Raw genomic sequence first — 24,144 nt, forward strand, 5'->3', positions numbered from 1 at the left:
GGCGGAGCGGGCGGGCGAGTGACTCATGGATTCCGAGCGGGGCCGGCTCCTCCCCGGCCAGCCCCTTCCCAGCCCCTCCACATGGGCTCCCTCGCCGGCCTCCTCCAGTCGCGGAGGGGGTGGAGTTGCTGGCGCAGGCTGTGCTCGCCTTCCTTCCGCTTTCCCAACTCGCCCGCCGCCGCGCACCTGAAGAGAGCCGCGCTGTGGCCGGGCTGCCTCCGGGGCATGGAGGAAGGAGTGGACGAGGACGAGAAGCAGAAGCAGGAGCCGCCGCCGCCACCACCACCGCCGCGCGTCTCCACCAGCTACCGGGCCATCCAGCGTGTCGGCATTGCGGTGGATGAGACCAACGTCCTGCCGGGGGCTCTGCAGCTGATCCGAAAGCTGAGACCACAATGGGAGACCGAGCGAGTTAAGACCAAGGTACCGAACGCCAGAAGAGCACGGAGTTTTCTGGCCAAAGAAAGAAAGAAAGAAAGAAACGCAAACACTCTCTCTCATCGGGGTAGCTGGGGGTGTGACGCTTGGGTTTGGAGGGGAGTCATTCAGGAGGGGCGTCTGGGGCGGAAGGCTTGGCACAAAGGGCACTTCAGCCCCCAGCCTGAATTTGGAACATTCAACAGGTCGAGGCTGGTTTGGGGATGAGAACCATTCGGTAGTAGGATGGAGCCGGCATTGTTCTCCCTTATGGGTAACAAGATCATTTGATGGAGGTTAGCCCTTGCCAGAACCACCCCAATACTGCCTTATTATAGTCACCTCACCCTTTCCGTGCATGGTTCTGGGTCAAGCAAGAATTAGAATCCTTGTCAATAGATTGGAGTACCGAAGGAGGCGCTTAATCCACATGGATCCCAAGGCTGCAGTCTTGAATCTGTCATTCTGTCCTTCCTGGTTTCTAAACACAAGGTGGAACTTCCCTTGCCCCTCAAAAAATGCTCTGAGTGGTTATAATGAATTGGTCCCCAAGTGACACGCCCTGTACTCAGAGCATTTCTTTCTTGTTTTGAGCCTTGAAGACCACTTAGTGAGAGGCTCATGCAGGAGGCAGTGGGTGATCCAGTGCTTGGAGCAGAGGGATCTGGCAGTCTCTGTCTGTGTCTGCCCAGGCCAAGGAAATTCTGACTCAGTTTTCACATCTGTAATTCAGAAATGGAATGAATTGCCCTGTTTCCCAGTTGTGGGGCATGACTCCATAGGTGGAAAAGACAATCCTACAAAGCCCCAGGGCATGGCTAGGTATAAACATTTGGCAAGCTTCCCTTTGCATTACAATATAGGCTGAGATGAACTCAAATGGGATTCCTGCAAGAAGCCCCTGGCCCTTTAACAGCTTTGAGATTCCCCCCAACAGGAGAGCCTGTAAATAATAAAATTCCTGAAGGAATTCCACTGGAGTTCACGCCAGCCTATATTGTAATGCAAACATTTAGCTTCCAAAAATATTCATAGGTAGCCATTCACTGGTTTTGTATTTTTTTCCAGGTGGAAAAAATATTTACCCTACCATTCCCCGTTTATGCTCTGTTGGTGTTCAGGGGAACACACAGTCCCTGGCTCAAAGGATATAATGGTGCATGCTTGCTCCATGTCCAGAAGTGCAACTTTGTTCAGGTGAACCTAATGACTCCCATCACTTTTCCTGGTGTTTCCCTGAATAAAATTGGGATGCTGGGCAATCTGCTCTGGTGAAAATGGGAGAGCTGTGTTCATTTCATTTGACACACCTTCTGAAGAAGCAGGGCAATACCTCACTAACATCATGCTCTGGATTATCTGGTGTGCTTTCATGAGGGCTTTGATCATCCCCCAATCTCTTAGGCAAGGAGTTTACATACTTCAAAGTGTGTTTGCACCTGTCTTTTCAAAAGAAGAGGAGTTTATTCCCATATTCCTGAAGTGTAGTTGAATGTCATGGTTGTACCCCTGCTTCAGTGAAGCACAGAGAAACTCTGTTACTCTTTGCTTTGCCTTTCTGCTGAGAAGAAAATTAGCAGCTATTCAGTATTCCCTTGTGTAGCATAAGGGAGGATCTTTCTGCCAAACTGTTTCTGCCCGAGGGTGAGGCAGAAGAGTGAGAGCCAGTGTCATGTAGTGGTTAGAGTATTGTGTTTCCAGGACCTGGGGGACCAAACTTCAAATCCCCACTTAGCCCTAAAGCTCACTGGGTTATCTTGTGCTATTCACTGTCTCTCAGCTTAACCAACCTTACAGGGTTGTTGTGAGGCTGAGCTCCTTGGAGGAAAGGTGGGATATAAAGGCAATAAATAAAATAAGCTATATTCAGCACTTTGCTTTCTATCTTTCAAGTAGTGGCAGGCAAACTCACTTTGGAATTGTGCCTAGCCAATTGAGGCATTTCCCAGCTCAGTTCCAGAACTGTAACGACCCCACACACACACACAATCCATGAGTCCCTGAATTCTGCCCCACTAGCCCTTCCCTTTCAATCCATCTGGTGGCAATAGTCATAAGCTGCAAGTCTTGCTGAGAGGCCTCCATTTCCCAATATACTTGGGACATGGGCTGTTGTTGTTACTGCATTCACAATGCCATGGGGCTGGAAGAGACACACCCTTTGTATATTGTAATCTGAGCTGAAGAAGAATTGTGTGTGTTTATGTGAATCATGCCCACTTTGCAAATGACATGAGCATTTGAATCTGAACAGTTTCATATCCTGGACCAGGTCATTGCAAACTTCCAGGACGTCCCTGCTAACTTTCAGGCATCTGACTGGAAAGAGATCTTAACTATCACTCTGGCTTCCTGCCCTAATATAATATCAAAAAGAAATTGGGTCATGTGTTTTTTGGTCTTCCGCCTTTTTGACATAATTTTGCTAGTGGTTTCATGGCAGATTCTGACATGCAGTTGCTCTTCATTGCAGCCCCCACGGCCCCACCCATTCTAAGACTATGGTTTGCATATGGACTTAATGCAGGCATCATGGCTCAGTGTCAAGCAAGCTTTCCTCCTTTGCTTTCCCCCTTCATTCCTCTCCTCCAACACACCTTTGCCTAATATCCAGTCTAAAGGAAGAGTTTTGATTGGCTCAGAAGCTAGCATTTTATTTTGTTGACACATTTTGTGTCTCAGTAAAGAGATATTTGAATTTTTCTCCCCCAAAGAGGCAGTTTAACCCTTTGCCATGCATGCTAACCTTTCCCTTTGCTGAGGGCTTGTTTGGTGGCTTTCTGTTTGAGAAAAGCTTATATATTTGACATACAGAAGATTGGCAAATGGTACTCCAGGAGGCGACATCATCATCCACGCTGTGCAATGAGCGCTGGGGTTTCATCCCTGCTTTGCTACACTACTGTTGAGGGAGCTGATTAGAGAACCAGTGTAGTATAGTGGTTAGGAAGCTGGACTAGGCCCACAGTTCAAATCTCCACCCGACCATGAAATCCACTGGCGTAACCTTGAACCTGTCTCTCAGCTTAGCTTACCTCTCAAGGTTGTTGTGAGGGAGGAAATGGAGCTGGGAGGAACTGTGGCTGCTTCCTTCTGCTCCTTGGAAGAGAAGTGGGGTATAAATAAAGGAAGGAAATAAATACCAATTAAAAGAAAATTCACCAAGCTGCAAATGGGTGCAGACATCCAGATTTACTATTACTGCCTCTGAGGCTCTGCAGGGCAGCAGAGGAAGCCCTGCAGCTGCAGCCCCAGCCACTTATGGCATCAGAAGGGGGGCGCAGGCAGATTGAGCCTGATCCCTATGCCAGCTCCAGGCCCTGTGGTTGGTGCAGGCTGTGAGAGCTTGGGATCAAACCAATCTTAGTTTGGCTAAGTCACACCCTGTCCATTTGGGGGCCTTCTGCTAGTCTCCACTGGTAGGAATACCACTGACACGCTTTCTGCCCTCCTGCCCATTTGGCAGGTTGGCATCACTCTGTCAGCAGTAGCTGAAGGGAGGCCAGCTGAGCAGGCAGAAGCAGGGAGAGGGATGTTTCCTCTCAGTCCAGACCCCCAAAACAGCATAAGGGACAACAGTTGCATTGCCACCTAATATTCAGCCCCGTCTTGGTGAAAGAGCGCAATGAGCACCAATTCCATCCATAAAGGGCTCAAAGGCAATCTGTGCAGGTCATTCCCTTCTCTGTGTGCCCCTCAAAAAGGATAAGGTAACCTCAAATGTGTGTTTGGAGGGTTCCCACAAATGGAAAGGATAATGCGGGTTTGAAAGGAAGAGAGACGGATCTGTTATATTTGTTTGCATGCCCAATTTGGCCGGGTGCCTTCAGCAAGCAGATTCCCAGGAAGTGTGGGGAGTCAGTGACAGAAGGATCATTACAAATTTATAAATTGTCAAGTGTAATCAAACAGAAAAAGCTGTGTGAAAATGAATGGTAAAGGTCATCCGCAAACAGCCGGGAAAGAATGAGGCTTCAAATGAGGCTGCAAGATCTCTGGGGCAGAGATTCTGTCTGTATGTTATAGGGCTGCTCAGTTTATAGGGGAAGGGGCATAGGAGCCCAACCCCCTTACCTTATGTGACAGTCCTCTTAGGGACTGTTTTGGAAAGCTACAAGGGAGCCTTACTTTGGCTGAAATTAGCAAATGGAGCTTGAGGATATTTCCTGTATTTTCCTCCATAATTTGAGCTTTGTGCTTGACATACCTGTATACATAGAACACCCAGATCCTGACATCCAAAGCAGTGCTAGGCAACTTGTTCCCTTAGCACAAGGATTTATGCTTGCACAATGGAACTTTCTCCCCTTTCCTCCCTCTTGATGTCCCCTAAATCTGTTCTGGGGTTGCTCCCAAACCCTCTGTGGCAGATTTGGGGAGGGCAGGAGGCACATGTAGGGGGAGGAGAGCAGAAGTTCCATTGCACAAGTGTAAATCTTGGTGCTGATGGAAAGAGTTCATTGGATGTTACCCATGATCTCGCCTCGTCACACCTAGGATATGTTGAAGGGACTGGAGGAGTGCCCCTGCTGCAAGCTGCTCCATAGTTTTGGGTTGCTGGGAAAGGGTTTTGCCCACTCCCTCATCTTGGGGAAGCAGATTTCTGCTTCTACTTACCTGCATCTCTGACTGACCACAGTTCTTGCTTCATCAAGCTTGGGAGGAGGAACAGGTTTGCAAAAGTCCCTCCCCCTGCTTGCCCTTCCGGCCATCGCTCATACCACTGCCATGGGTGGTACAGCATGCTAGGCCCACTTCTCCAGATCTGGCCCAGTGCTATGGCACCAGCAAGGATCCTAAAGATACTGGGGGGGGGGGTGCAGGTTACACAACGAAGTGGGTCCTATTTGCAGAGGGTTATTGAGGATTAACCATTAAGCAGCTAAAATTCACACCATGGAATGCAAGGAAAGTGTTGTGGGGATAAATGCCAGTAATCCTATTAAGGTCCACAGGAAATATCCTTCATAAGCTTTATAGCAAAAATAAAGAATAAAAATTGAAAGCACAACCAAAGTTCATGTCATCAGCATGGAGGTAACATAGAAATACAGTTGCAAAAATATATGGAGAGGTGGCTGCTTGAGGCATTCTTTTGGCAAGGAACTGCTCTCCCCTTCCTCCACCCTGATCTTTTTAGATGGAAACTGCCACTGCTTCCCAATAATGATCAGACTTAAGGTCTTCCCAACTTAGCCCAGCTCCCTTCTCCTGGCTGAAGCCCTGCCTATTTCTTAGCATCCTGGGATGTGCAGAAGACACAAGCAGCTTTTTCATGTATTGTGTGTCTGAGGACTGACTGAGCCCAGGCAGGATATGAAAACAGGTCAAACCTTTATGAGCTTGGATCAAGGTAAACCCAGATCCCTGTGCACAGTTCACTAAGGCCAAAGCAGATGCATGTATAGATGTGCTGAAGGTACTGAGGATCTAATGCTGCCCTGTTAGAAATGACCTCATGAGCATGTACAAAGGAGCACAGAGGACACACACAAGTCCAAGAGCTTGTTTTTTGAGCCTGGGAAAAGGGAGAATTCCATATGCTGAGGCAGGCAGCCAAGCGCCAGGGAGAAGGCAAAACAAAACCCTCTGTCCATCTGTGAGGAGCCGTCAAAGCAACGAGGGACGCGTCCTCATCAGAGACATCTCCATTGATCAGGCCCTCCCAACGCCACACATCTCACAGCTTGTTTATGTCCTAAGCTGTTCAGTACCAAACTTGTTGCGCTAATTCAGGGGTGTTTCTCTGAATTGGGGAGGCATTTGCACTGCTGTCAAGTGTTCCACCAGTTAATCCATTCTTTCATTTCAATTCAAAATGATCCTCAAGGTGGCATGCAATAAAAATAAATCAAATGCAATTACCCTTGGGCTCCTTCTACCCTCTTCGGCATGGCTCTTAAGTAGTAAACACATCCTTCCCAAGTGCCCCAGATCTTATTAAGTCGCATCAACCTTTATCCTATTGCAGTCCCCTGAGTGTTGGAAGTTTATTTATCAAATGTAATTTTTGTGCCACTTGACTTAAAAATAATAATTAGAAGAAAGTCCAAAGCAGTTGGATGGTCCTTTGTTTGGCTGCACACTCCTTATTCCCTGGAAGATGACTGTGACCAGTCTTTACATTGTCCAGGGGCAGTGAGGGTATGGCCAGGTGGAGCACCTGTGCTCCAGGTGAGCTGCTGACCAATGGCTTTTGGTGCTTCAGGGAAATAAAATTCAGAGGTGGTCCAAACAAAAGCTTCCATAGTTGTTAACTATTTTATTTATAATGTCAGTATCAATTCAAACCATAAAGCATACACACACATGATTTACTCTCCACCCTCTCCTTCCCCTAGCTGCTGCCCTCCAAATGTTTTAGACTACAACTCCCATCATCCCTGACCAGGCTGACTGGGAACATCTGGAAGACACCAGGCTGCCTGCCCTACAGTGATGCTTTCCTCACAACTTAGGCACTTTTTTCTTTTTTCTTTACATTGCACAGCTTTGCCTTCCCACCATGATTTCATGGAGCTTGTATCCCAAGGGTTGTTTAAAATAATCCTTCATGACCACAGTTCTGCTTTTGCAGAGATTTCCCTCATGCAGGTCAAATAGAGATGTCCACAGTCCCAGTTTGTACTTGTTGTGAGCTGTTAGGACAGTCCACTCAGCACTGGCATAATGCAGTGCCTGGGCAAGGGGGGAAAGTGACTGGGCATATGCAGAGTGGTTATGAAATCTGGCTTCTTTGTGGATCCACTTTTCTTTTCCCAGCATAGGAACTTAATCTAAATTGATGCTCAGATGCAGTAAGCCTTGGTGCCTTCTAAAACCAAGCTGGATTACAAGTCTTTTGAACCTATTTATCATTTTTTAATTGGTCCACCCAGTTATAATATTAAAATTACACTTGCATCATCTCTGTTGTCATCAGAATACAACTGCTCCTCACTGCGATATCCTAAAATCCATCTTTTCTTTCATCTGGTACTACAGCACTACTCAAGCATGTGACATCAGCATCTCATTTCCACCCTTTTTGTACAGCAGCTCCTTTGCTGACTCTCATGCATACTAAAAAGTATCTAAGATAGATTCCTTATGCCAAAGAGTTCACATCACAAATATGCCTCTTACTGTGGCTCAGCCCTGCCAACCTGATTTCTCTCTTCCCACCACCCTTTGCATTCAGCTATTTTTTATCTTCCTCTCTCCCATTTTATCCTCATAACAACCCTGTGAGTTTGGTACAGCAGAGAAAGAGGAGAGAGAGAGACTGGTGTAAGGTTGCCTAGCTGAGTGGAGATTTGAACCTTGCTGTCCCTGGTCTTAATTCAAAACTCTTAATAACCATTATTACACTGTGTTGGTTTCCAGCACACAACCTGAACAAGATGCTTGCTGATGAATAGTGTAAATGAGCTGTCCTGTGGCATATATTGCCATGATTTCAAGATATGATCATCTTCCTAATACCGTACCTATCCATACAGGTTTGAGATTTCACAAGACTGCTTTGCACTGCATTTTATTTTATTTCATTTCATATGGAGGTGAACTTGCTTAGAAAGTGAAATTTAAGGAAATACCTAATGAAACGACATCATAGAAAATTGGTAATTGCTTCATTTTGAATTTTATTCTATCTACCCAGAGCTTGAGGATCAAGTGCACACAATTGTGGAAAGACAAGACATACAGGGAGAACTTTTGCATGGTGGAACCAAGCAAAGTTGAAGAAGCGACTGGTGTCGTGGGGTGGCCACGCAGTTGCCTTGGCAGGGCTGCCACATTGATGGTGGTGGCTCTGCTGGTGCAATTGCACTGCCCTGACCCTCACCACTGTCCTGCTCCATTCCAAGCCCCATCCCTGTAAACAACAGCAATGGCCGTGTTTGGAAGGATAGGTCTGTTGGACCACATGCCCCACTTCTAAATAGATGATCAGTAGTGTTATTTGTTTCAGAATCTGTGGCTCCGCAAACAATTTCTAGATATCAAGGACACGTGAAACTGAGAGCTACATATTCTTTCCATGCACTTTTGGCAAAGCAAACACAAGTGTCATTCTTCACAAAACATGGAATCTGTGCTTTATTCCTATTCCTAGAAAATAATAATACTTAATAAAAATAAGAACAATACTTGGCCTTTTTATTTAGTATTATAGGCTATTAATAGGTTTTCTTTTCATGGTGGGTAGTATCCGACTAAATATTTGTGCTAGTGCATTTGCAATGTCAGGATTGGGTTCGTTTATTATTTTGTTAAGAATTACGCTTGGTGCTGTAATGAAACGGACTCTGGGCCACCAAAAATTGTGTCATAATAAATATGGTTAGTCTTTACGGTGCCACCCCTTTGTTGTTGTTGCTGCCATAGACCAACACAGCTACCCATCTAGACACTGCTACACCATGACCTAACCACTTCCTCTCTATCTATTCCTCACTTAGCTCTTCACTGAAGGCATCACCAACAAGCTCATGGCTTGCTTCACAGCTGAGAACATGGGGGATGCAGTCCTGGTGAGGGTCTATGGCAGGAAGACAGAGCTTATTGTGGACCGTGCTAATGAGCTGAGGAATTTCCAAGTGCTTCAAGACCACAGCTGTGCCCCTAGTCTCTATTGCACCTTCGAAAATGGCTATTGCTACGAGTTCATGCCAGGGAAGGCCTTGGGACCAGAACATATACGACAGCCAAATATATTCAGGTGTGTGTGTGGAATGGGAGGTGGGGGGTTGTGTATTTCCTACTCTAAACAGAGGCCTATTGCTTCTCTGTCAGAAGGAGTTCCTACACTTGGTGGACATACGAAGAGTTTTGTGGGTGCTTGGCTCCTCCCAAGTTGTTCTGCTGCTGTAATGAGTCATGGTTTGGTTTAACATATTACCCAAACCCAGTCTTGTGGCTTATCTTTCCAACCATGAGCTGCAACCAGGGTTTATTCTAAGGTTTACAGCTTGTAGTTCATCTAGGAGAACTAAACTACAAGCCTGGGTCACTGACCAGACTAGCTGTGGCCAAAGGTAGGTCTTTCTATTGAAGGAACACAAGATCTGCCAGTAGCCTTGACCAGAGAGAAATCTGTGACACATCATGAGTTTTGTGTCCTTTGGCTGACCTCACAGACAGAGGAGAGGACCGGGGGGAAATAATAATTCTATGATGTAGTAGCATCCTGTTTTTTCTCACATAGCTGTCACAGTGTGGATATGCTGAACATCAATGAATGGTGAAAGGGAACTTACATATTCTTGCTGAGTTTCCTGGAAGTATAGTAAGCCAGAGCCAGCAGAGCAAGAAACTTCCCCTGCTTGACACATTCAGCAAAGTCTTGTATCCAGAAGGTGATTGGACTTTTGTAGATTTAGAATCAACAGAAATCTAGGGAATTGTACATTTTGGGAACCAAGAATTATTCTCCCACTTTGCCTCCATTTAATAAGAAATGCAACTCCACTGGCAGGCAAAGAAGACTGAAGGCATCAGGGAAATTACTGTCAGTTTGAGCCATGTTAATGGCAATTTCACATGGTTTATAGACCACAAGAGGTATGACTTTTCACTGTACAGATCCCCTATAGGTAGGTAAGTGGTGTAATGTCTAATAGTATCATGGATTATCCAGTTTGACAGCAAACCAATAGCGCAGAGCCTCAGTTGCCCACAATCTAGGCTTAGAGGTAGCAACATGTTTGAAATCAGAATAAGCAGTCAGTAGAATTCCTGTGATAGCTTAACCAGAGGAGAACTGTTAATATGTGAAAGGCACCCTTTGTTCATTATTCCCTAGGAATGGAACTACAAATCTTACCCTAAACTTGAGCGATGTTCTTCTTTCGCAAAAAAGAAAAAGTGAAAAGTGAAATCTTTGTTGTTGTGGCCCTTTGCTACAGTGGGTTGGATCCAGGCTTATTCATGCTTAGAGCAGACCCATGGAAATCAATAGGAGTTGATAGTCACAACTAACTGAAGACGCATTGATTTCAATAGGCCTACTCTCAGCCAGTGACGTAGCTAGCTGCTCAGGTGCCCGGTGCTACGTGTGCATCCTGCAGCCGGGGGCAGAGTGAGCCATCCATGGGGGCGGGGTGAGCCAAGGCAGGGCACACTGCATAGAGCCTCTCCGCAGCCTCCCTCTCAGCTGTAGGGCAGCTGAGACGGTGGGCAGACGCAAGCCCCCGCTGCTCAAAAAAGCAACGTGGAGCTTGCAGGCAATCTGCCCACTGCCTCCCCCTAAGGCGAGACGCGTGGCTCAGGCATGCTGCAGGCCCCACGGTGTGGCGCCCAGTGCCCCCCGCCTCACCTAACTACCAGTGGCATAAGAAGGGGGGTACAGTGGGTGCGGGAGTTGTTGTTTTTAAAAAAGTGTCATGAGCCCAATTTTTAAAAATTTATTTTAAAAACACGTTGTTGTTGTTTAGTCATTTAATCGTGTCCAACTCTTCGTGACCCTATGGACCAGGCATGCCAGGCACATATTTTGGCCATTTTGTCACCCCCTCAGTGATGACACATGGGGCAGACCGCACCCCCCATATCCCCCTTCCTACGCCACTTCTCTCAGCATGACTAGGTCTGGATCCAAGTCAGTGTTCTGTTTCTGAGAAGTCACTAGACTAGCCTTCGCCAATTTGATGCCTTCCAAATGTTTTGGACCACAGCTCCCATCAGCCTCAGACAGTGGTCAGGGATGATGACATATGTTGTCCAGCAACATCTGGAGGGCACAAGGTTTAGTAAGGCTGTGGTAGACTATGTTCTACCATCTTATATATATTGAAGGTGGGTTAAGGGGAGTAAATGATGTTTGAAGCTGCTCCAATTTACAGAGGATTCGGTAGAAACATTTTCGATTTCTAGCAGGGAAAACCATGGAGCACTTTTAAAGTTAAGATACCAAATTACGTGAAGTTGAATTCACATGCCAGACTGGATTTTAAGTGGGTGTTTGGCTGCACGATTTTATCCAGGTTTTGCTGTTTTCTAGAGGCTGCCATAGCTTCCATTAAAAGCAGTGTGTGGCTACTGAACAACTCTACTTTTGTGATTTATTTTAGGCTAGTAGCCCATGAAATGGCTAAAATGCACAGGATTCACACCAATGGAAGCCTCCCCAAGCCTTGCCTATGGCATAGACTGCACAAGTACTTTAACATTGTGAAAACAGAGTTTCCAAGAAAGGCATCTAATTCTGGGTAAGGAAATCAAGAGTTAATCTCTAATAAAGGTATTCATTATCCGGTAGCTTTGGCCTGCTATGTTGTAGTTATTTCAAGCATACGACACAAGAACTGTAATAGAAAGAAGTCACTGGAACTAATTTTAAGAACACAAACACAGAGCAGAGTGGCAAAGTCATAAATGGATCCTAGACTTTGCCACTAAAACTTCACAGCCAAAAGGATGCAACTAATGGTTCTTGTAGCTATAAACTATAAAGGGGGTGACAATTCTGCCTGGTTTCAAAAACTCAGCCTATTCAACACCCACTGTCAGGAACAGGTCAGCAATAACGCACAAGGTGTCAGTAGAATTAACTCTTTATCCCAAAGCTCTTTAAGTCGTTTCCTCCCCCTGGTCCTTCCTAAGCAATCTGAGACTCTGACACCTTGTCTGACTCTCCTATGCCCTCTTCATACCTCTGCAGGCTCTGGGAGACTTATGGGGAGGAGAGCTGGTCACAGCAGCAGGAGGAGACCCTCCCGCTTCTTCAGAAGCCTATTCATCATTTGGTTTGAGTCTAAGTAGCTAAACCACAGGTTTTCCAAATTTTGCGGGTGTCATGGACTGGCTGGATGCAGAGGAGTGGTGGGAGGCACCAGCTGGGGAACCCCCATGGGGAACCCCGGAACCCCTAGGGAAAGAAGGCTCAGAGCCAGGGGATTGGTGGTAGGATGACAATGAAAGGGAGAAGAGAGGAGGTGTTGGAAGCTGAAAAGGTAACAGGATTTAGTGAGCAGGAAGAGAGCAGTTCAGAATCAGAGTATTTCAGGCATGCAAACTTGTCCACCCTTGTGTCACAGTGTGAAGTCACTGTAGGCTTGCATTGAATTCTATGGATTGTCCTGTTTGCAGTAACATGTACCATGATGAAACCGAGGTGAATCAAGAGCCCTAAATAGCTGCTTTCAGGCTGCACTAGCTTATAATCAATCTCTTGAGTCTGCAAGTAAATTAAAGAGTGAAGTAGAATAAAGGCAGTTGAGCTCATAAAATAATTTTCTGTTTCTACAAGGAGAACCTCCTTGGATTTCATGCAGAAGCTGCAAAGAGTCCCTTCGGAGATGATCTGATCCTTCAGAGAGATTTTATGTTAGTAATATCAGTTTAAAGTTTCAGGACCGTATAACAATGTTTGTCCAAGTAAGGAAGCTCTACACTAGTAATACAGTCTCATTTTGGTCATTTGGGGGTTTGATGTTTTACTGCTGGTGATCACTGGCCCTAATACAGGATTCAATTCTAGTAGATCTATTCATCATGCTGGCTGGGGCCAATGGGAGTGAAGTCCAGCAACATCTAGGGGACCACAAGTTCTCCGTCTCTGTCCTAGGAAAATCTTTCTCCAGAATAAGAAAACATTGTTTTACCAGTTTTAGAAAACTCATCCCTTGCACTAAGAAAGGTTTAGCATCTGCAAGTGGCTTCCTTTTCTTTTCCTTCCTAAGTCTCCATCAGGAAGTGCACATTCCCAGCCTAGAGGTGTTAGAAGAAGAGATTCGGTGGATGAAAGAACATCTCTCCCAGCTTCGATCTCCAATAGTCTTTTGCCACAATGACCTTTTGAGCAAGAACATTATCTACAACAAGGCAGAAGGTTTGTTGCCTAACCAGCAGGTTACCGAGTTGGGGGGGTGGGGTCACAACTATTTTAAACTCTGAAATTAAAAACACTTAAGACAAGCTGCAGTCACAGGAATTGAGTGGGTCCTGAAAACATATTTTTTGGAGTAATAAATACTTAATGCTTTGCAAAGCACTCAAGACCTAATAACGAGAAAAAATATCAAAATGCAAATGCCAGAGAAGCTCTCTTGTTTCTTTGAAGAGACACTGGGTCTAACAGTGTTAATCCTACTCACACTGGACCTGTTGAAAATAATGGACACGACTGCCTTATGTCCATTAATTCCAGTGGTTCTACTCTGATTAGAACTTAGTGGGATACAACCCACTCTGCCCAAGAATCCCAACTATTTCTCTCATTGCTTTTTCAGGTCACGTCCGGTTCATAGATTATGAATACACTGGTTACAACTATCAAGCATATGACATTGGGAATCATTTTAACGAATTTGCAGGTGAGTTAAACTCACCTTTGGTGCTGTCTGTGCCCCCCCTTTCCCTCCCTTCTTCCATCTCGCTTTCTCTTCTCATTCTTATTCTTCATGGAAGCAGAAAATAGCCATTCAATTCCTTTTTACCTGTCTTCAGAGGCATAAGCTGAAGCTTTTTAAAAACTGATTTGCAAATAATCGTATTATTACACACATTATCAAGCACTAGTAATTAAGTTTATGCATGAAAAGGAATTGCCTACCTGCCTACCTGTGATCCAATAAATTTCCCTCCAGAAAACAAGAGAAACATCTTACCATTCCATAGGTCTGAAAGGTCTACGCCATCGAGATGTTCATTCCTTTCCCACACAATCTGTTTTCTTACTAATTTCATAGTAACACGAACTACCTCTGCTCCTTTAAGGCCTAATGCTTTTGTCTAATATATTAAATTACTGGGACCCACTTATTTAAACTCCTTTCATAATCTTACAGAAGGGCTGTCAAAGAAATAAAGCAAATCTACACCTTTATTGTTCCCAGGACAGTATAGGGAAGAATTCAGCGTAGCGCTAAGCACATCACTCTGTCAGCGCAAGCATATCTGCTTGCCTGATGCAAGGATCTGCCTTCTCCTTCCCCTGTGTGCAATTCTGGAGTTCCCCCAACACACCCTGAGACCATTTGGGGGAGCCTGATGGGAGGAGGCAGAGAGAAATCCCCGCTGTGCTATCAAAAGTCCTTGTATGGGTTTTCACCGGTAGGGCTTGCTAACTGAATCCTGCAGGTTATTTGGGTAGGCTGACCACTCCCTATACTTTGACACAAAGTGGGTAAAACATAGGATACTTCAGATTCTAATGTTATTCCACTTCAGTTCTTTCTCAGTTGTTGCACAGCTGTTGCCGCTTAATACTTTGGTTCTTAAACAAGGTGGTACTTCCTGTCAGTTACACACCCCTTTGACAACCCTACTCCTGAGGTAGTCCAGGTAACAGACCCAGGAATCACCACACCCCTCTTAACTAGTTTGGGAGTCTTCTCAATGTAGAAGAATCTCTCCCCTCCTGACTGGAATGAGTCCTAAGTAGACTGTATTTTCACAGCTTCTACTTCTCCTGGCTCAGCCTCCCAGTTAATTCCTGGCCTATCACTCTTACAGGACATCACACACTGTCCTTCACACTAAGTTCAGAAACTCCTTTCTCTAGCTTGTGATATATTCCTCAGAGTGGATGTTTCTACCCAGAACCAACTCTCTCTCCTCTCACTCCCTATCTCCCAACCTATTCTCCCAACTCTGGTCCATGGGGTCATGAAGAGTCGGACACGACTAAACAACAACAACATTCTCCCAACCTATAAACTGTCTCTCAAAATCCTCTCCTTTTCAACCCTCTCTCCTGGAACCCCGGCCAATCAGAGGCTGCCATTTGTTAACCATTTGCTGGCAGGGAAAAAGAAAAAGAAACAAAAACCTGTCCAGCAAAAACAAACACATCACAGCTGCCTCCGCCATCTTTCTTTCTGGAAGTCCAGTCTTGAATAGTACTGATGCTCTCTTATATTATGTGGATGCTTTTTGTGCTAGAAAGTTATGCATCCTCTGTTTTAAAAATGGCAAACCTCTGGCAAACAAGGCTAGCCGTACTAACGTATGGCAAAATTAGTACTTTTGGATTGTTAAAAGATTATTTCCACCCCACCCCCACCCCGTAATTCTGATTCAAAGGATGGATTAGAAGCAAGCTCCTTTGGAAGGACCTGCATGTAATTATCCAGGTCTCTATATTAATTCTCTGCTAACTGAGCTTTTATGTAAGACAGGAAATCATTGTGTGGCTAATTACATCTGCTCTCATCTCAGCTTGCATTCTGTTTCCACGAGGATCATAAAAGTCAAGCAGGGTCAAACTGGAAGAGTTTCAGAAGGGGACAGCAAGAATCAGAGACAATAATAATATGCGGCTGTTATTTTGAAGTTGTTGTTTTTAACTGCTATTTAAAATTGTGGAATTGGAAGCTTGTATTTTGTTGATGTGCTGTAGCCCACTGTGCGGAGGGTATTGGCTGTCTACAAATACAGTAAATCAGTGTTTCCCAAACTTTCTCCCACCATGAACCAGGGGAAAATTGCTGAGGGTCTTGGTGGCCCAATTAATTATTTTTCTGCCTGTTATAGCAATTGTAATGAGCTATGCTAAACACACTGTGACTTTACAATTGTATGTTTATTGCTGCTTTTATTTCTTATACAGTCGTACCTTGGTTTTCGACCAGCTTAGTTCTTGAATGTTTTGGCTCCGGAACACCACCAACCCAGAAGTGACTGTTCCGGTTTGCAAACTATTTTTGGAAGCTGAACATCCAACAGGGCTTACTCGTCTTCTGATTGGCTGCAGGAGCTTCCTGCAGCCAATCAGAAGTCGCACTTTGGTTTTCGAACGTTTTGGAAGTCGAACGGACTTCTGGAACCAATTCCATTCGACTTCCAAGGTACGACTGTATTTTTTATTGTACTACAATTTGAATTCAATGGGGGGGATATAAATAATAAGGCAGTGGTTGTGCTATTTCCTGTTTTCAACCACAAAGACAGGAGAGCCAGTGCAGCTTAGTGGTTAGAGTGTCAGACTAGGACCTGGGAGACTAGGGTTCAAATTCCACTCTCAGCCATGAAGCTCACTGAGTGATCTAGGGCCAGTCATTGCCTCTCAGCCTAACCTACCTCACAGGATTGTTGTGGGGATAAAATGAGGAAGAGAACCATGTGCACCACCTTGAGCTCATTAGACAAAAAGGTGAGGTACAAAAATTAATTTGATAGGCATGATGAGCACCATTGATGGCATTTCTACAAAACAAGACAGATGTGAGCCAGATTGAAATACTCACTTAATACTCAACCACTGTTTGTACCAAGCATAGGGGACAAAACAACAACAACAACAACAATAATTTTATTATTTCTACCCTGCCCATCTGGCTGGGTTTCCCCAGCCACTCTGGGTGGCTTCCAACAAAAGATTAAAAATACATTAAAACATCAGTCAGTAAAAACTTTCCTAAACAAGGCTGCCTTCAGATGTCTTCTAAATGTTATATAGTTGTTTATTTCTTTGACATCTGATGGAAGGGTGTTCCACAGGGCAGGCACCACTGCCAAGAAAGCCCTTTGCCTGGTTCCCTGTAACTTTGCTTCTCGCAGGGAGGGAACTGCCAGAAGGCCCACGGCACTGGACCTCAGTGTCCAGGCTGAACAATGGGGGTGAAGACGCTCCTTCAGGTATATTGGGCAGAGGCCATTTGGAGCTTTAAAGGTCAGCACCAACACCAAAAGCTTGAGGGAAATGAGAGCACAAGGACCAACCACTTCTGCCAAGACATAACACAGCTATAGGGAGAGTTAGTATTTCCTTCTCCAAACATGTTTGTTTCTTCCATTTTAACCTTAATACCTGCAGCTTTTAAAAAAGCAGTTCAGCTTGGAACTATGTAAGCCAGTTCAACTGCCAGGTGACCCAGCGGTGCAAACAACTCTTAGCATCCCTCAAAAGTGTCCCAGTGACCTCACTGTGCTTGCCACCATTGTTCTTGAGGCTTAGCTTTTAGGCATCCTGAACCCACTGAGCTGTCCATACTGTCCCATGTCATGTTCTGTCAATTGCCTTCTCCTGCTCCAGGACTGAACGAGGTGGACTACAGCCTGTACCCCTCCAAAGAGATCCAACTGCAGTGGTTGAGGCACTACCTGCAGGCCTACAAAAAACTAGGCCAGGAGGACCTGGGGGGAGGAAGCAAAAGCAGAGGAGAGAGTGGAGCTGTGTCTGAAGAAGAGCTGGAGAGCCTCTATGTGCAAGTGAACCAGTTTGCTTTAGTGAGTATGTGCATCACGAAGAAAGTGCAAGGAAAGAGGGAGAGAATATTGCAGACACTGGACACTGATAGCACACAGTTCACATAACTCTGAGGGCCACTTTTACATTTTGTCAACTCAAGAGGGCCGCATCACTCCCTGTTAATTGTTCACCTCTCCCTTTTCACAATTTTTTCTCTGCAGTCTTTTTCATCTTGTACCACCAAAGATCTGTTTCCTCCACAATGAATTCTTCCATTTAAACGCCTGCTGATTTCCCCCCCATCAGGCTTAATGCAGGCAATTAAGACTACATCTTTCTACAATGGTTAACTGCTGTCTCTCTTTAACTTTTTGTATGCTTTTAATTGTATGGTTTTATGTGCTGTTGCTGCAAAATTGCTCCAATATTTTTAATGACAAGTGGAATTCTTTGAAAAACTGTTGAAAAAATCACTCTAGTGTTTGCAGAAGATGATTGTGCTGGGGATGTCACAGGAACAAGTCAATACGTGCATTTTGCAGCTGGCTTTTTCCTGGTTCAAACGAAGCCATACATTGCACTTGCAGAGTCTTAGAATCATTGAATTGTAGAGTTGGAAGGAATATGCAGCTGTCCCATATGGGGATCAAACCTGCAACCTTTGCGTTATCAGTACCACACTCTAACCAACTGAGCTATCCATGCTGGGTCAGTTTTCATAGCTTGGCCCAAGACAGAAGCACATGTACTTCTACTGAATGCAGTGAGTGGATTTTCGCATCACCTTCACAGCTTTTAAATTTGTATGCTTGTCTTCACGCACACTTTCATTCACTCTCACTTAGGCAATCCCAAATATGTGTCCTTGATATTTCTCTTTTTTCACAGGCCTCCCATTTCCTGTGGGCTTGCTGGGGCCTGATTCAAGCCCAGTTCTCTACCATAGACTTTAATTTTGCCAGGTGAGTGTGATTTATTTGCATTGGTAAAGGAAATTTAAGGGAGATAAGAGGGATGCTTGTGGGTGTCATTTCTCCCTGGGGCAAGGATGATTCTGAAGCAATATACCATTTTAAAATGGGTGGTTTTGTGCCACGGGAGTTGTCAGTGACGATCTGTCCTCCATTTTGATTTGATATTGGCATAAGCTGTTGAGTGACCCAAGGTCACTGTGTGATCTTCATGGCTGAGTGGGGTCGAATTGCATCTCCCCCACTCCCAATCTGGCACATTCCCTATAGCACAGTCACTGTAACGTACAAAGCACCTAAAATAACCATACTGTGAGCACTGAGTGAGATAGATCCATATATTAGGGTGTGAATAGAGATGTAAGGCGGATTCTTATCAGTGTGAATGGCGGGAGGAGGACCAAGTGGTGTGTGTGTGTGTGTGTGTGTGTGTGTGTGAGAGAGAGAGAGAGAGAGAGAGAGAGAGAGAGAGAATGTAAAGGCATGGTGCTATGAGCACCCGCAAATAACAGTCATAAGGCACTGATAAACTAGAGTGGATTCATATAACTAGAACTTCTTTAACAAGTCTCTGTCTCTTTCCCTTCTCTGCAGGTATGCAGACATAAGATTTAAACAGTACTTTAAAGCAAAACCTGCAGTGACATCCTTCAAAATGTCCAAGTGAGGTTAAGGCCCCAAAGTGTCTTCTGGTCCTCAAGATCCCATACTTATTTTCTCTGGGTGTAGAGCACCTGCCCCCCCCCATCCTCCTCCTCCTCCTCCTGCAGTTGCTTCAACGCTGAGCGGTCAGACATCATGAAACGGGGGATGGAAAAGGAAAGCACACCTTTTTTGAAGCCAAAAATTAAACCAAGCCCCTGGAACATGGCTGTGCCATCCATGGATTATCTGCCACATGTTGCTTTCAGAAGGTGATGTTAGGACATGGCTGCTGGCAAGAGATTGCATTCACAGAGTCTGGGGGATTAAGGAATGCTTCAAGGGCTTCTGGGGCTTAAGGGGTGGGTGGAAGGGGTTGGCTTAGAGACTTGCATAGCCTTGAAGGTCTGTACTGGATGGAATCTCCTCTGTTCCTTGGCTGGGAGGAATGGCTAAGCAAAGGGTATTTAATAGTTCAGTCCTGTGCATGTCTGCTTAGAAGTTAAGCCCCACTGAGTTCAATGGAACCTGCTGCCAGGTGAGTTTGTCTAGAATTGCAGTCTCAGCAAACCGTGGCATTCTGTTATTTTGATCTTGGGCTAAAGTTTGAAGAGAGGGGTGGTAACATCTCTATACTACACTGATAGGAATAGCTAGAGTCCCTCTCAGACCTCCCACCCCTCAATTTCTTTCAAGAGATTGAGATGGGAGAGTTTGGAAGATACCTTGCAATGCCCTGCAATGATCTCTTTAAAGATATTGAGGCAGCAGGAAAGCCCCAGACCGTACAACTTTAATGCAGCAGCAGCCTGATACATCAGCTGGCAAATGAGTTGTCTACATTGCAAGTCTTACTATAGGTTACTGGAGAGAAAAGATCTGTCAGGTGGGCTATGCATGTACAATTTAAACTACACTGCTTCGAAAAGGGCCAGTGTGTATCAGCATGGTGAAACACAGAAACACAGTAATGTTGGCAAAAAAAACATGGATATACCAGGTTTACCAAATACTCGGCCTTTGCCTCCCTCCCACTGCTGTGTTTGTCAGTTCTGTGTGACATCACCCTTGAACAGGACTTTGTGCCATTCAGTATTTAGAGAATGTGAAACGACATGTTCCTTCTCCATGAGATTAGATCACAAAAGCAGGCAAATGAAACTGATGCCAGTCTAGCAGAGAAGACAATTGCACTAGTCAAGTCTAACGATGGACCTTTTGACCCCAAAAGCTGCCTGAGGAATACACACTACACTAAACAATTGAGGCTGCAATCCTAAACCCCATTTGCCTGGGAATATGCTCCTTTGAATTCAACAGGACTGACTTCTGTGCAGACATGGTGCTGTTAATGGCCCAAAGAAAAGACAGACAGACTCAGTGGCAGTGCCAGTTCAGCGGTAGGGCAACGTGTGGATTAGACAAGCCCAAGAGATGCTCAAATGCTCCTCCTGGCCTTCTCTACCACCCCTTTAGCATCCTGTTTTACTTTATATGTCAATATACCTTATTGTCCCTAGATGGTGAAAAACTGGAACCAACTTGAAACATTCCTTATGAACTGTGATCAGCTCACATGGTGCTGTGCCTCACAAGCAGGCCTCTTGGGTTCCTTTACGAGAGGACCAAACCTACGTACACACCTCCTACTGGTTCTCCAGTCAGAATGGGAACATGGCTCCGGCTTTGCCCCAAGGATGGAGAAACATGGATGGGGAGAGGCAGAGTGAGAATCAGGAATCTATCAAACATGAGAAGCTGTCTGTATGCCACCCCCTGTCCCTTGGGATATTATTTTGCTTAGTGAACCATTAATAGAGTCAGGAACAACAGATCCCTCACTTCCTCATGATGTCCTCACTGCTTAGTTAGGTACTTTCATATCCCCAGTGATCAGATTTTCACTGAATATGTATTTTGACAGCACCAACCAGCCTCCTGCAGTCTTTTAATTGCTGTGCTGTTTTAATTAACTTCCTCACCTACAGCCTACTGCTCCTAGGATTCAATTTCCTGTGGTTTCTCTGCACTGGTATAGTTAAGGTAGAATCGATTTCAAGGGAGGTCATTAAGTGCCCTGTAGATGCTACTCTGCCAAAGTAGGGGGCAGTCCCAATTTGTCACAAAAGCAGAACTATGGGGAACAGGGTAGGGACTGAAGTCTACTGGGTTTTGGTCTAAGACTGGCCACTGGTGAGAACCCAAAGCTTTCCAAATCAGTCCTTTGCACTAAGCAGGGGAGGGGAACCAGTGATCTTCCAGATTTGGGACTACAACTCCTGCCATTCCTGCCATCACTGGCTATGCAGCCTGGGGCTGATGGGAATTGGGAATTCAGCAACATCTGGAAGACCCCAGGTTCCCCAAGGAAAGATTGAAATTTCACTGAAGCTTCCCAGAATACCCTGTCACCCATGCAGAGTTTCTCATTTAGGAATGTGGGTTTTAGTATTCTTGAATTTTCTCTCATTTACTTGCTTTTGCAAGCACTTGATCTTTTAAAGAAGGTCAACCATATGGGAATTTGTATATGAGAGACTGCAATGCAACGGGTGAAGAAGACAGTTCCAAGATCTTGCCTATGATCAGATCCATGAGCAGCAAATATAGCAATCTTGCTGATAGGCAAGATTCATGGGTTTCCACTTGCTGTGTTCTGCTGTCTTCATATCTGTTGTCCCAGGAATGACTTCAGTGGAGACACTGGAGGTGGGAGAAATCATGAATGAATGGAATGGTGATGCAAACTGGCCCTTCCATATGCACCCTGTTAGGCAAAAAACGTACTTTCACAAGCAAGGAGCAATGCCTTCCCAAGCTGCTCTGTCTCCAACCCCAACCCCCTGGTCAGCAGCACGTGTGCTGCCGAAATGTGAATATAGAAGTGATTTCTAACTACTAGGTTGCTTGGTGCACTTTAGGAAATGAGACCTTCACAAAATCAAGTTCTATGCGATTTCTGTCCTATACCAGAGAGAGAAAGGATCAATGTGGAGGCTGCTGTCTCAACAGGGAGACGCCATAAGCTGCATCCTGGCCACAGTTTTTCTGGCCACCCCTGTTTTTCTAATCCTTTCCCTTATTCTAGAGTATTTCAACATTTGAGGTGATTTCTAGCTGTCACACATATTTCCATGTGTCCATCTCAGTGTTTGGTCCACTAGATCACAGTGTGCAGAAGTTCTTTTTGGAGTAAATGTGATGCCACTGCAGTGTGGGAGCTTCAGGCACAGTCCAGACTTCATAAAAACTGGAGCCACTCCTCTGAGAAATGCACGCTTGCTGCGCTTTCGTCCACAAGCACCAATTTTGCCTTGAGGGTCAAGTCCCCTCTCCCCAGAAGAGTTTTGCAGCTTAAAACAAACAGGCTGGTTGGGTTTGTATAAGCAATGCTCTAAACACAGGTAGCCCACTAGAAGCATAGAGGAGGAACCAAATTGGTGGGGGGAAACCCAGGATTAAAGATACATGCCCTTTGGAAAGTGAAGGCAGGCACTGGGTCCATCCCACGGGGAAAGAAAACCCAAAACGTTTTATGCGTCTGTCCGAACCCTCATAGAACCAGAAGCCAAACCACTCATGTTCCAGAATGAAGGATTCCGAGTAGCCTTTTGGTATATCAACTACTATCAATTTACAAGCATGAAAATGGATTTTTATTATTCCATATGATGAAATATACACTACACATACTAAGCATGCACTTCCAATATTCTGCTTATAGACCCAATGCCAACTGAAAGCTAGTGAGCACTCACTTCTATCTGGAATTTGGCCTACGAGCAAGCAGTTTTGGAGTGACTTCTTCATGTGTCTGCACTGTGTATTTGATCATATAGAATATTAAGAATTTATTTTTGTAAGCTCGCTATTGAGTATCTTACTTTAACTCTTGTCTTTTTGTAGCTGTATGCTACCAAGATCAAACATTCTGTTTTTATTTTGACTATTGTGCCACATGAGAGCTTTGAAAAACCCTGGAAAAATTATTGTTTGGGGCCCGAGTAGGCTTCTGGACACAAAACAAGTGTACAATGAACTGTTGATGCTTACGTGTTGTACTGTGTACTCAAGGAGCAGGTTTCCCTGTGTTGTTGTGTAGTGTAGAAAGTAGTCCTCAAAATATGACCCTTTTAAAGCTCTTGAGGGCTCTAAAGCTTGCACTATCTTGACTTGGTTGGGCAAAAGCAGGACATGCCAACAAAGGTGTGCCCTGTTAAAATGTGTAAGCTTTCCCAATCCAGTACAAAGCCACCAATCAATGGACGAGGCAAGACTAGTTTACCAAGAATTGGAACTGCATCTCTTAACTCAGGGATAGTTAACATGATGCCTTCATGTTGTTTGATTTCAGCTCCTATTGACCGTACTGGCTGGGGCTGATGGCCTGCAACATCTGGGTGTGACATTGGCTATCCCTACTTTAATTGGTTACTGATGCTTCTCCATCCCATGCAACCATGTTATATGTGTTCCCTCAAGTTGCAGGTGTGGACAGAACTTTGAGTTGTGACCCAACCACTTTCCTCATCAGTAGCGACCATGCATTCAGCTCTGTGTATATAAAACTGCAAGATTTCTCTTCATTATGGTAGTTGCTGACACTATCAAATCGATTGTGTGTTATTTACAGGAGCAAATGGAATCAGTGACGTTTGTTCCCTAAATGAAGGGAAGAAAGGAACCCTTTTAACACCAACTGTGTCTCTCTTTATCTATAAAGCCAATGTGATAAAATTAAAACGAGTCAAAATGCTCTCCTCCCTTTTGAGCAATCTAATATTCATGGCTGTCGTGCAGTTCTTTGCAAGGTTGACTTTATTATTAGATTGCTGGTATTTTATGCATTCAGGAAACAAGTCTTTTCAGACGTGCTTAAGAGATCCTTCCCTAATAGGAAGTATATATTAACTACAGCAGAAACATGTGCCTCTCTTTATATATTTTTTCAGCAAAAAAGAAAAAGAAAAAAGAGAGATAATTAAGACCCTGGGTGTG

The 24,144-nt window shown here is 44.9% G+C and overlaps 1 protein-coding gene across 6 annotated transcripts in view; it reads left to right on the forward strand.

The window, feature by feature from the left end:
* ETNK2 (ethanolamine kinase 2) overlaps positions 1-24,144 on the forward strand; it is a 25,783-nt gene continuing 1,639 nt past the window's right edge. For 3 of the 6 annotated variants that reach the window (XM_081010103.1, XM_081010101.1, XM_081010102.1), the window contains exons 1-7: positions 1-423; positions 8,862-9,121; positions 11,472-11,609; positions 13,083-13,231; positions 13,632-13,715; positions 17,378-17,571; positions 18,422-18,495. In XM_081010103.1, coding sequence (XP_080866229.1) covers positions 82-423; positions 8,862-9,121; positions 11,472-11,609; positions 13,083-13,231; positions 13,632-13,715; positions 17,378-17,571; positions 18,422-18,495 — 1,241 coding nt within the window. In that variant the 5' untranslated portion in view covers positions 1-81. Of the gene's footprint in view, positions 424-8,861; positions 9,122-11,471; positions 11,610-13,082; positions 13,232-13,631; positions 13,716-17,377; positions 17,572-18,421; positions 18,496-19,098; positions 19,419-20,666; positions 21,894-23,779; positions 23,927-24,144 lie in introns of those variants that run through there. The other 3 variants (XM_081010104.1, XM_081010105.1, XM_081010106.1) reach the window with 3 other exon arrangements.

Source organism: Podarcis pityusensis (genome assembly GCF_964106645.2).
Source record: "Podarcis pityusensis genome assembly, chromosome: 6".
Taxonomy (NCBI): Eukaryota; Metazoa; Chordata; class Lepidosauria; order Squamata; family Lacertidae; genus Podarcis; species Podarcis pityusensis.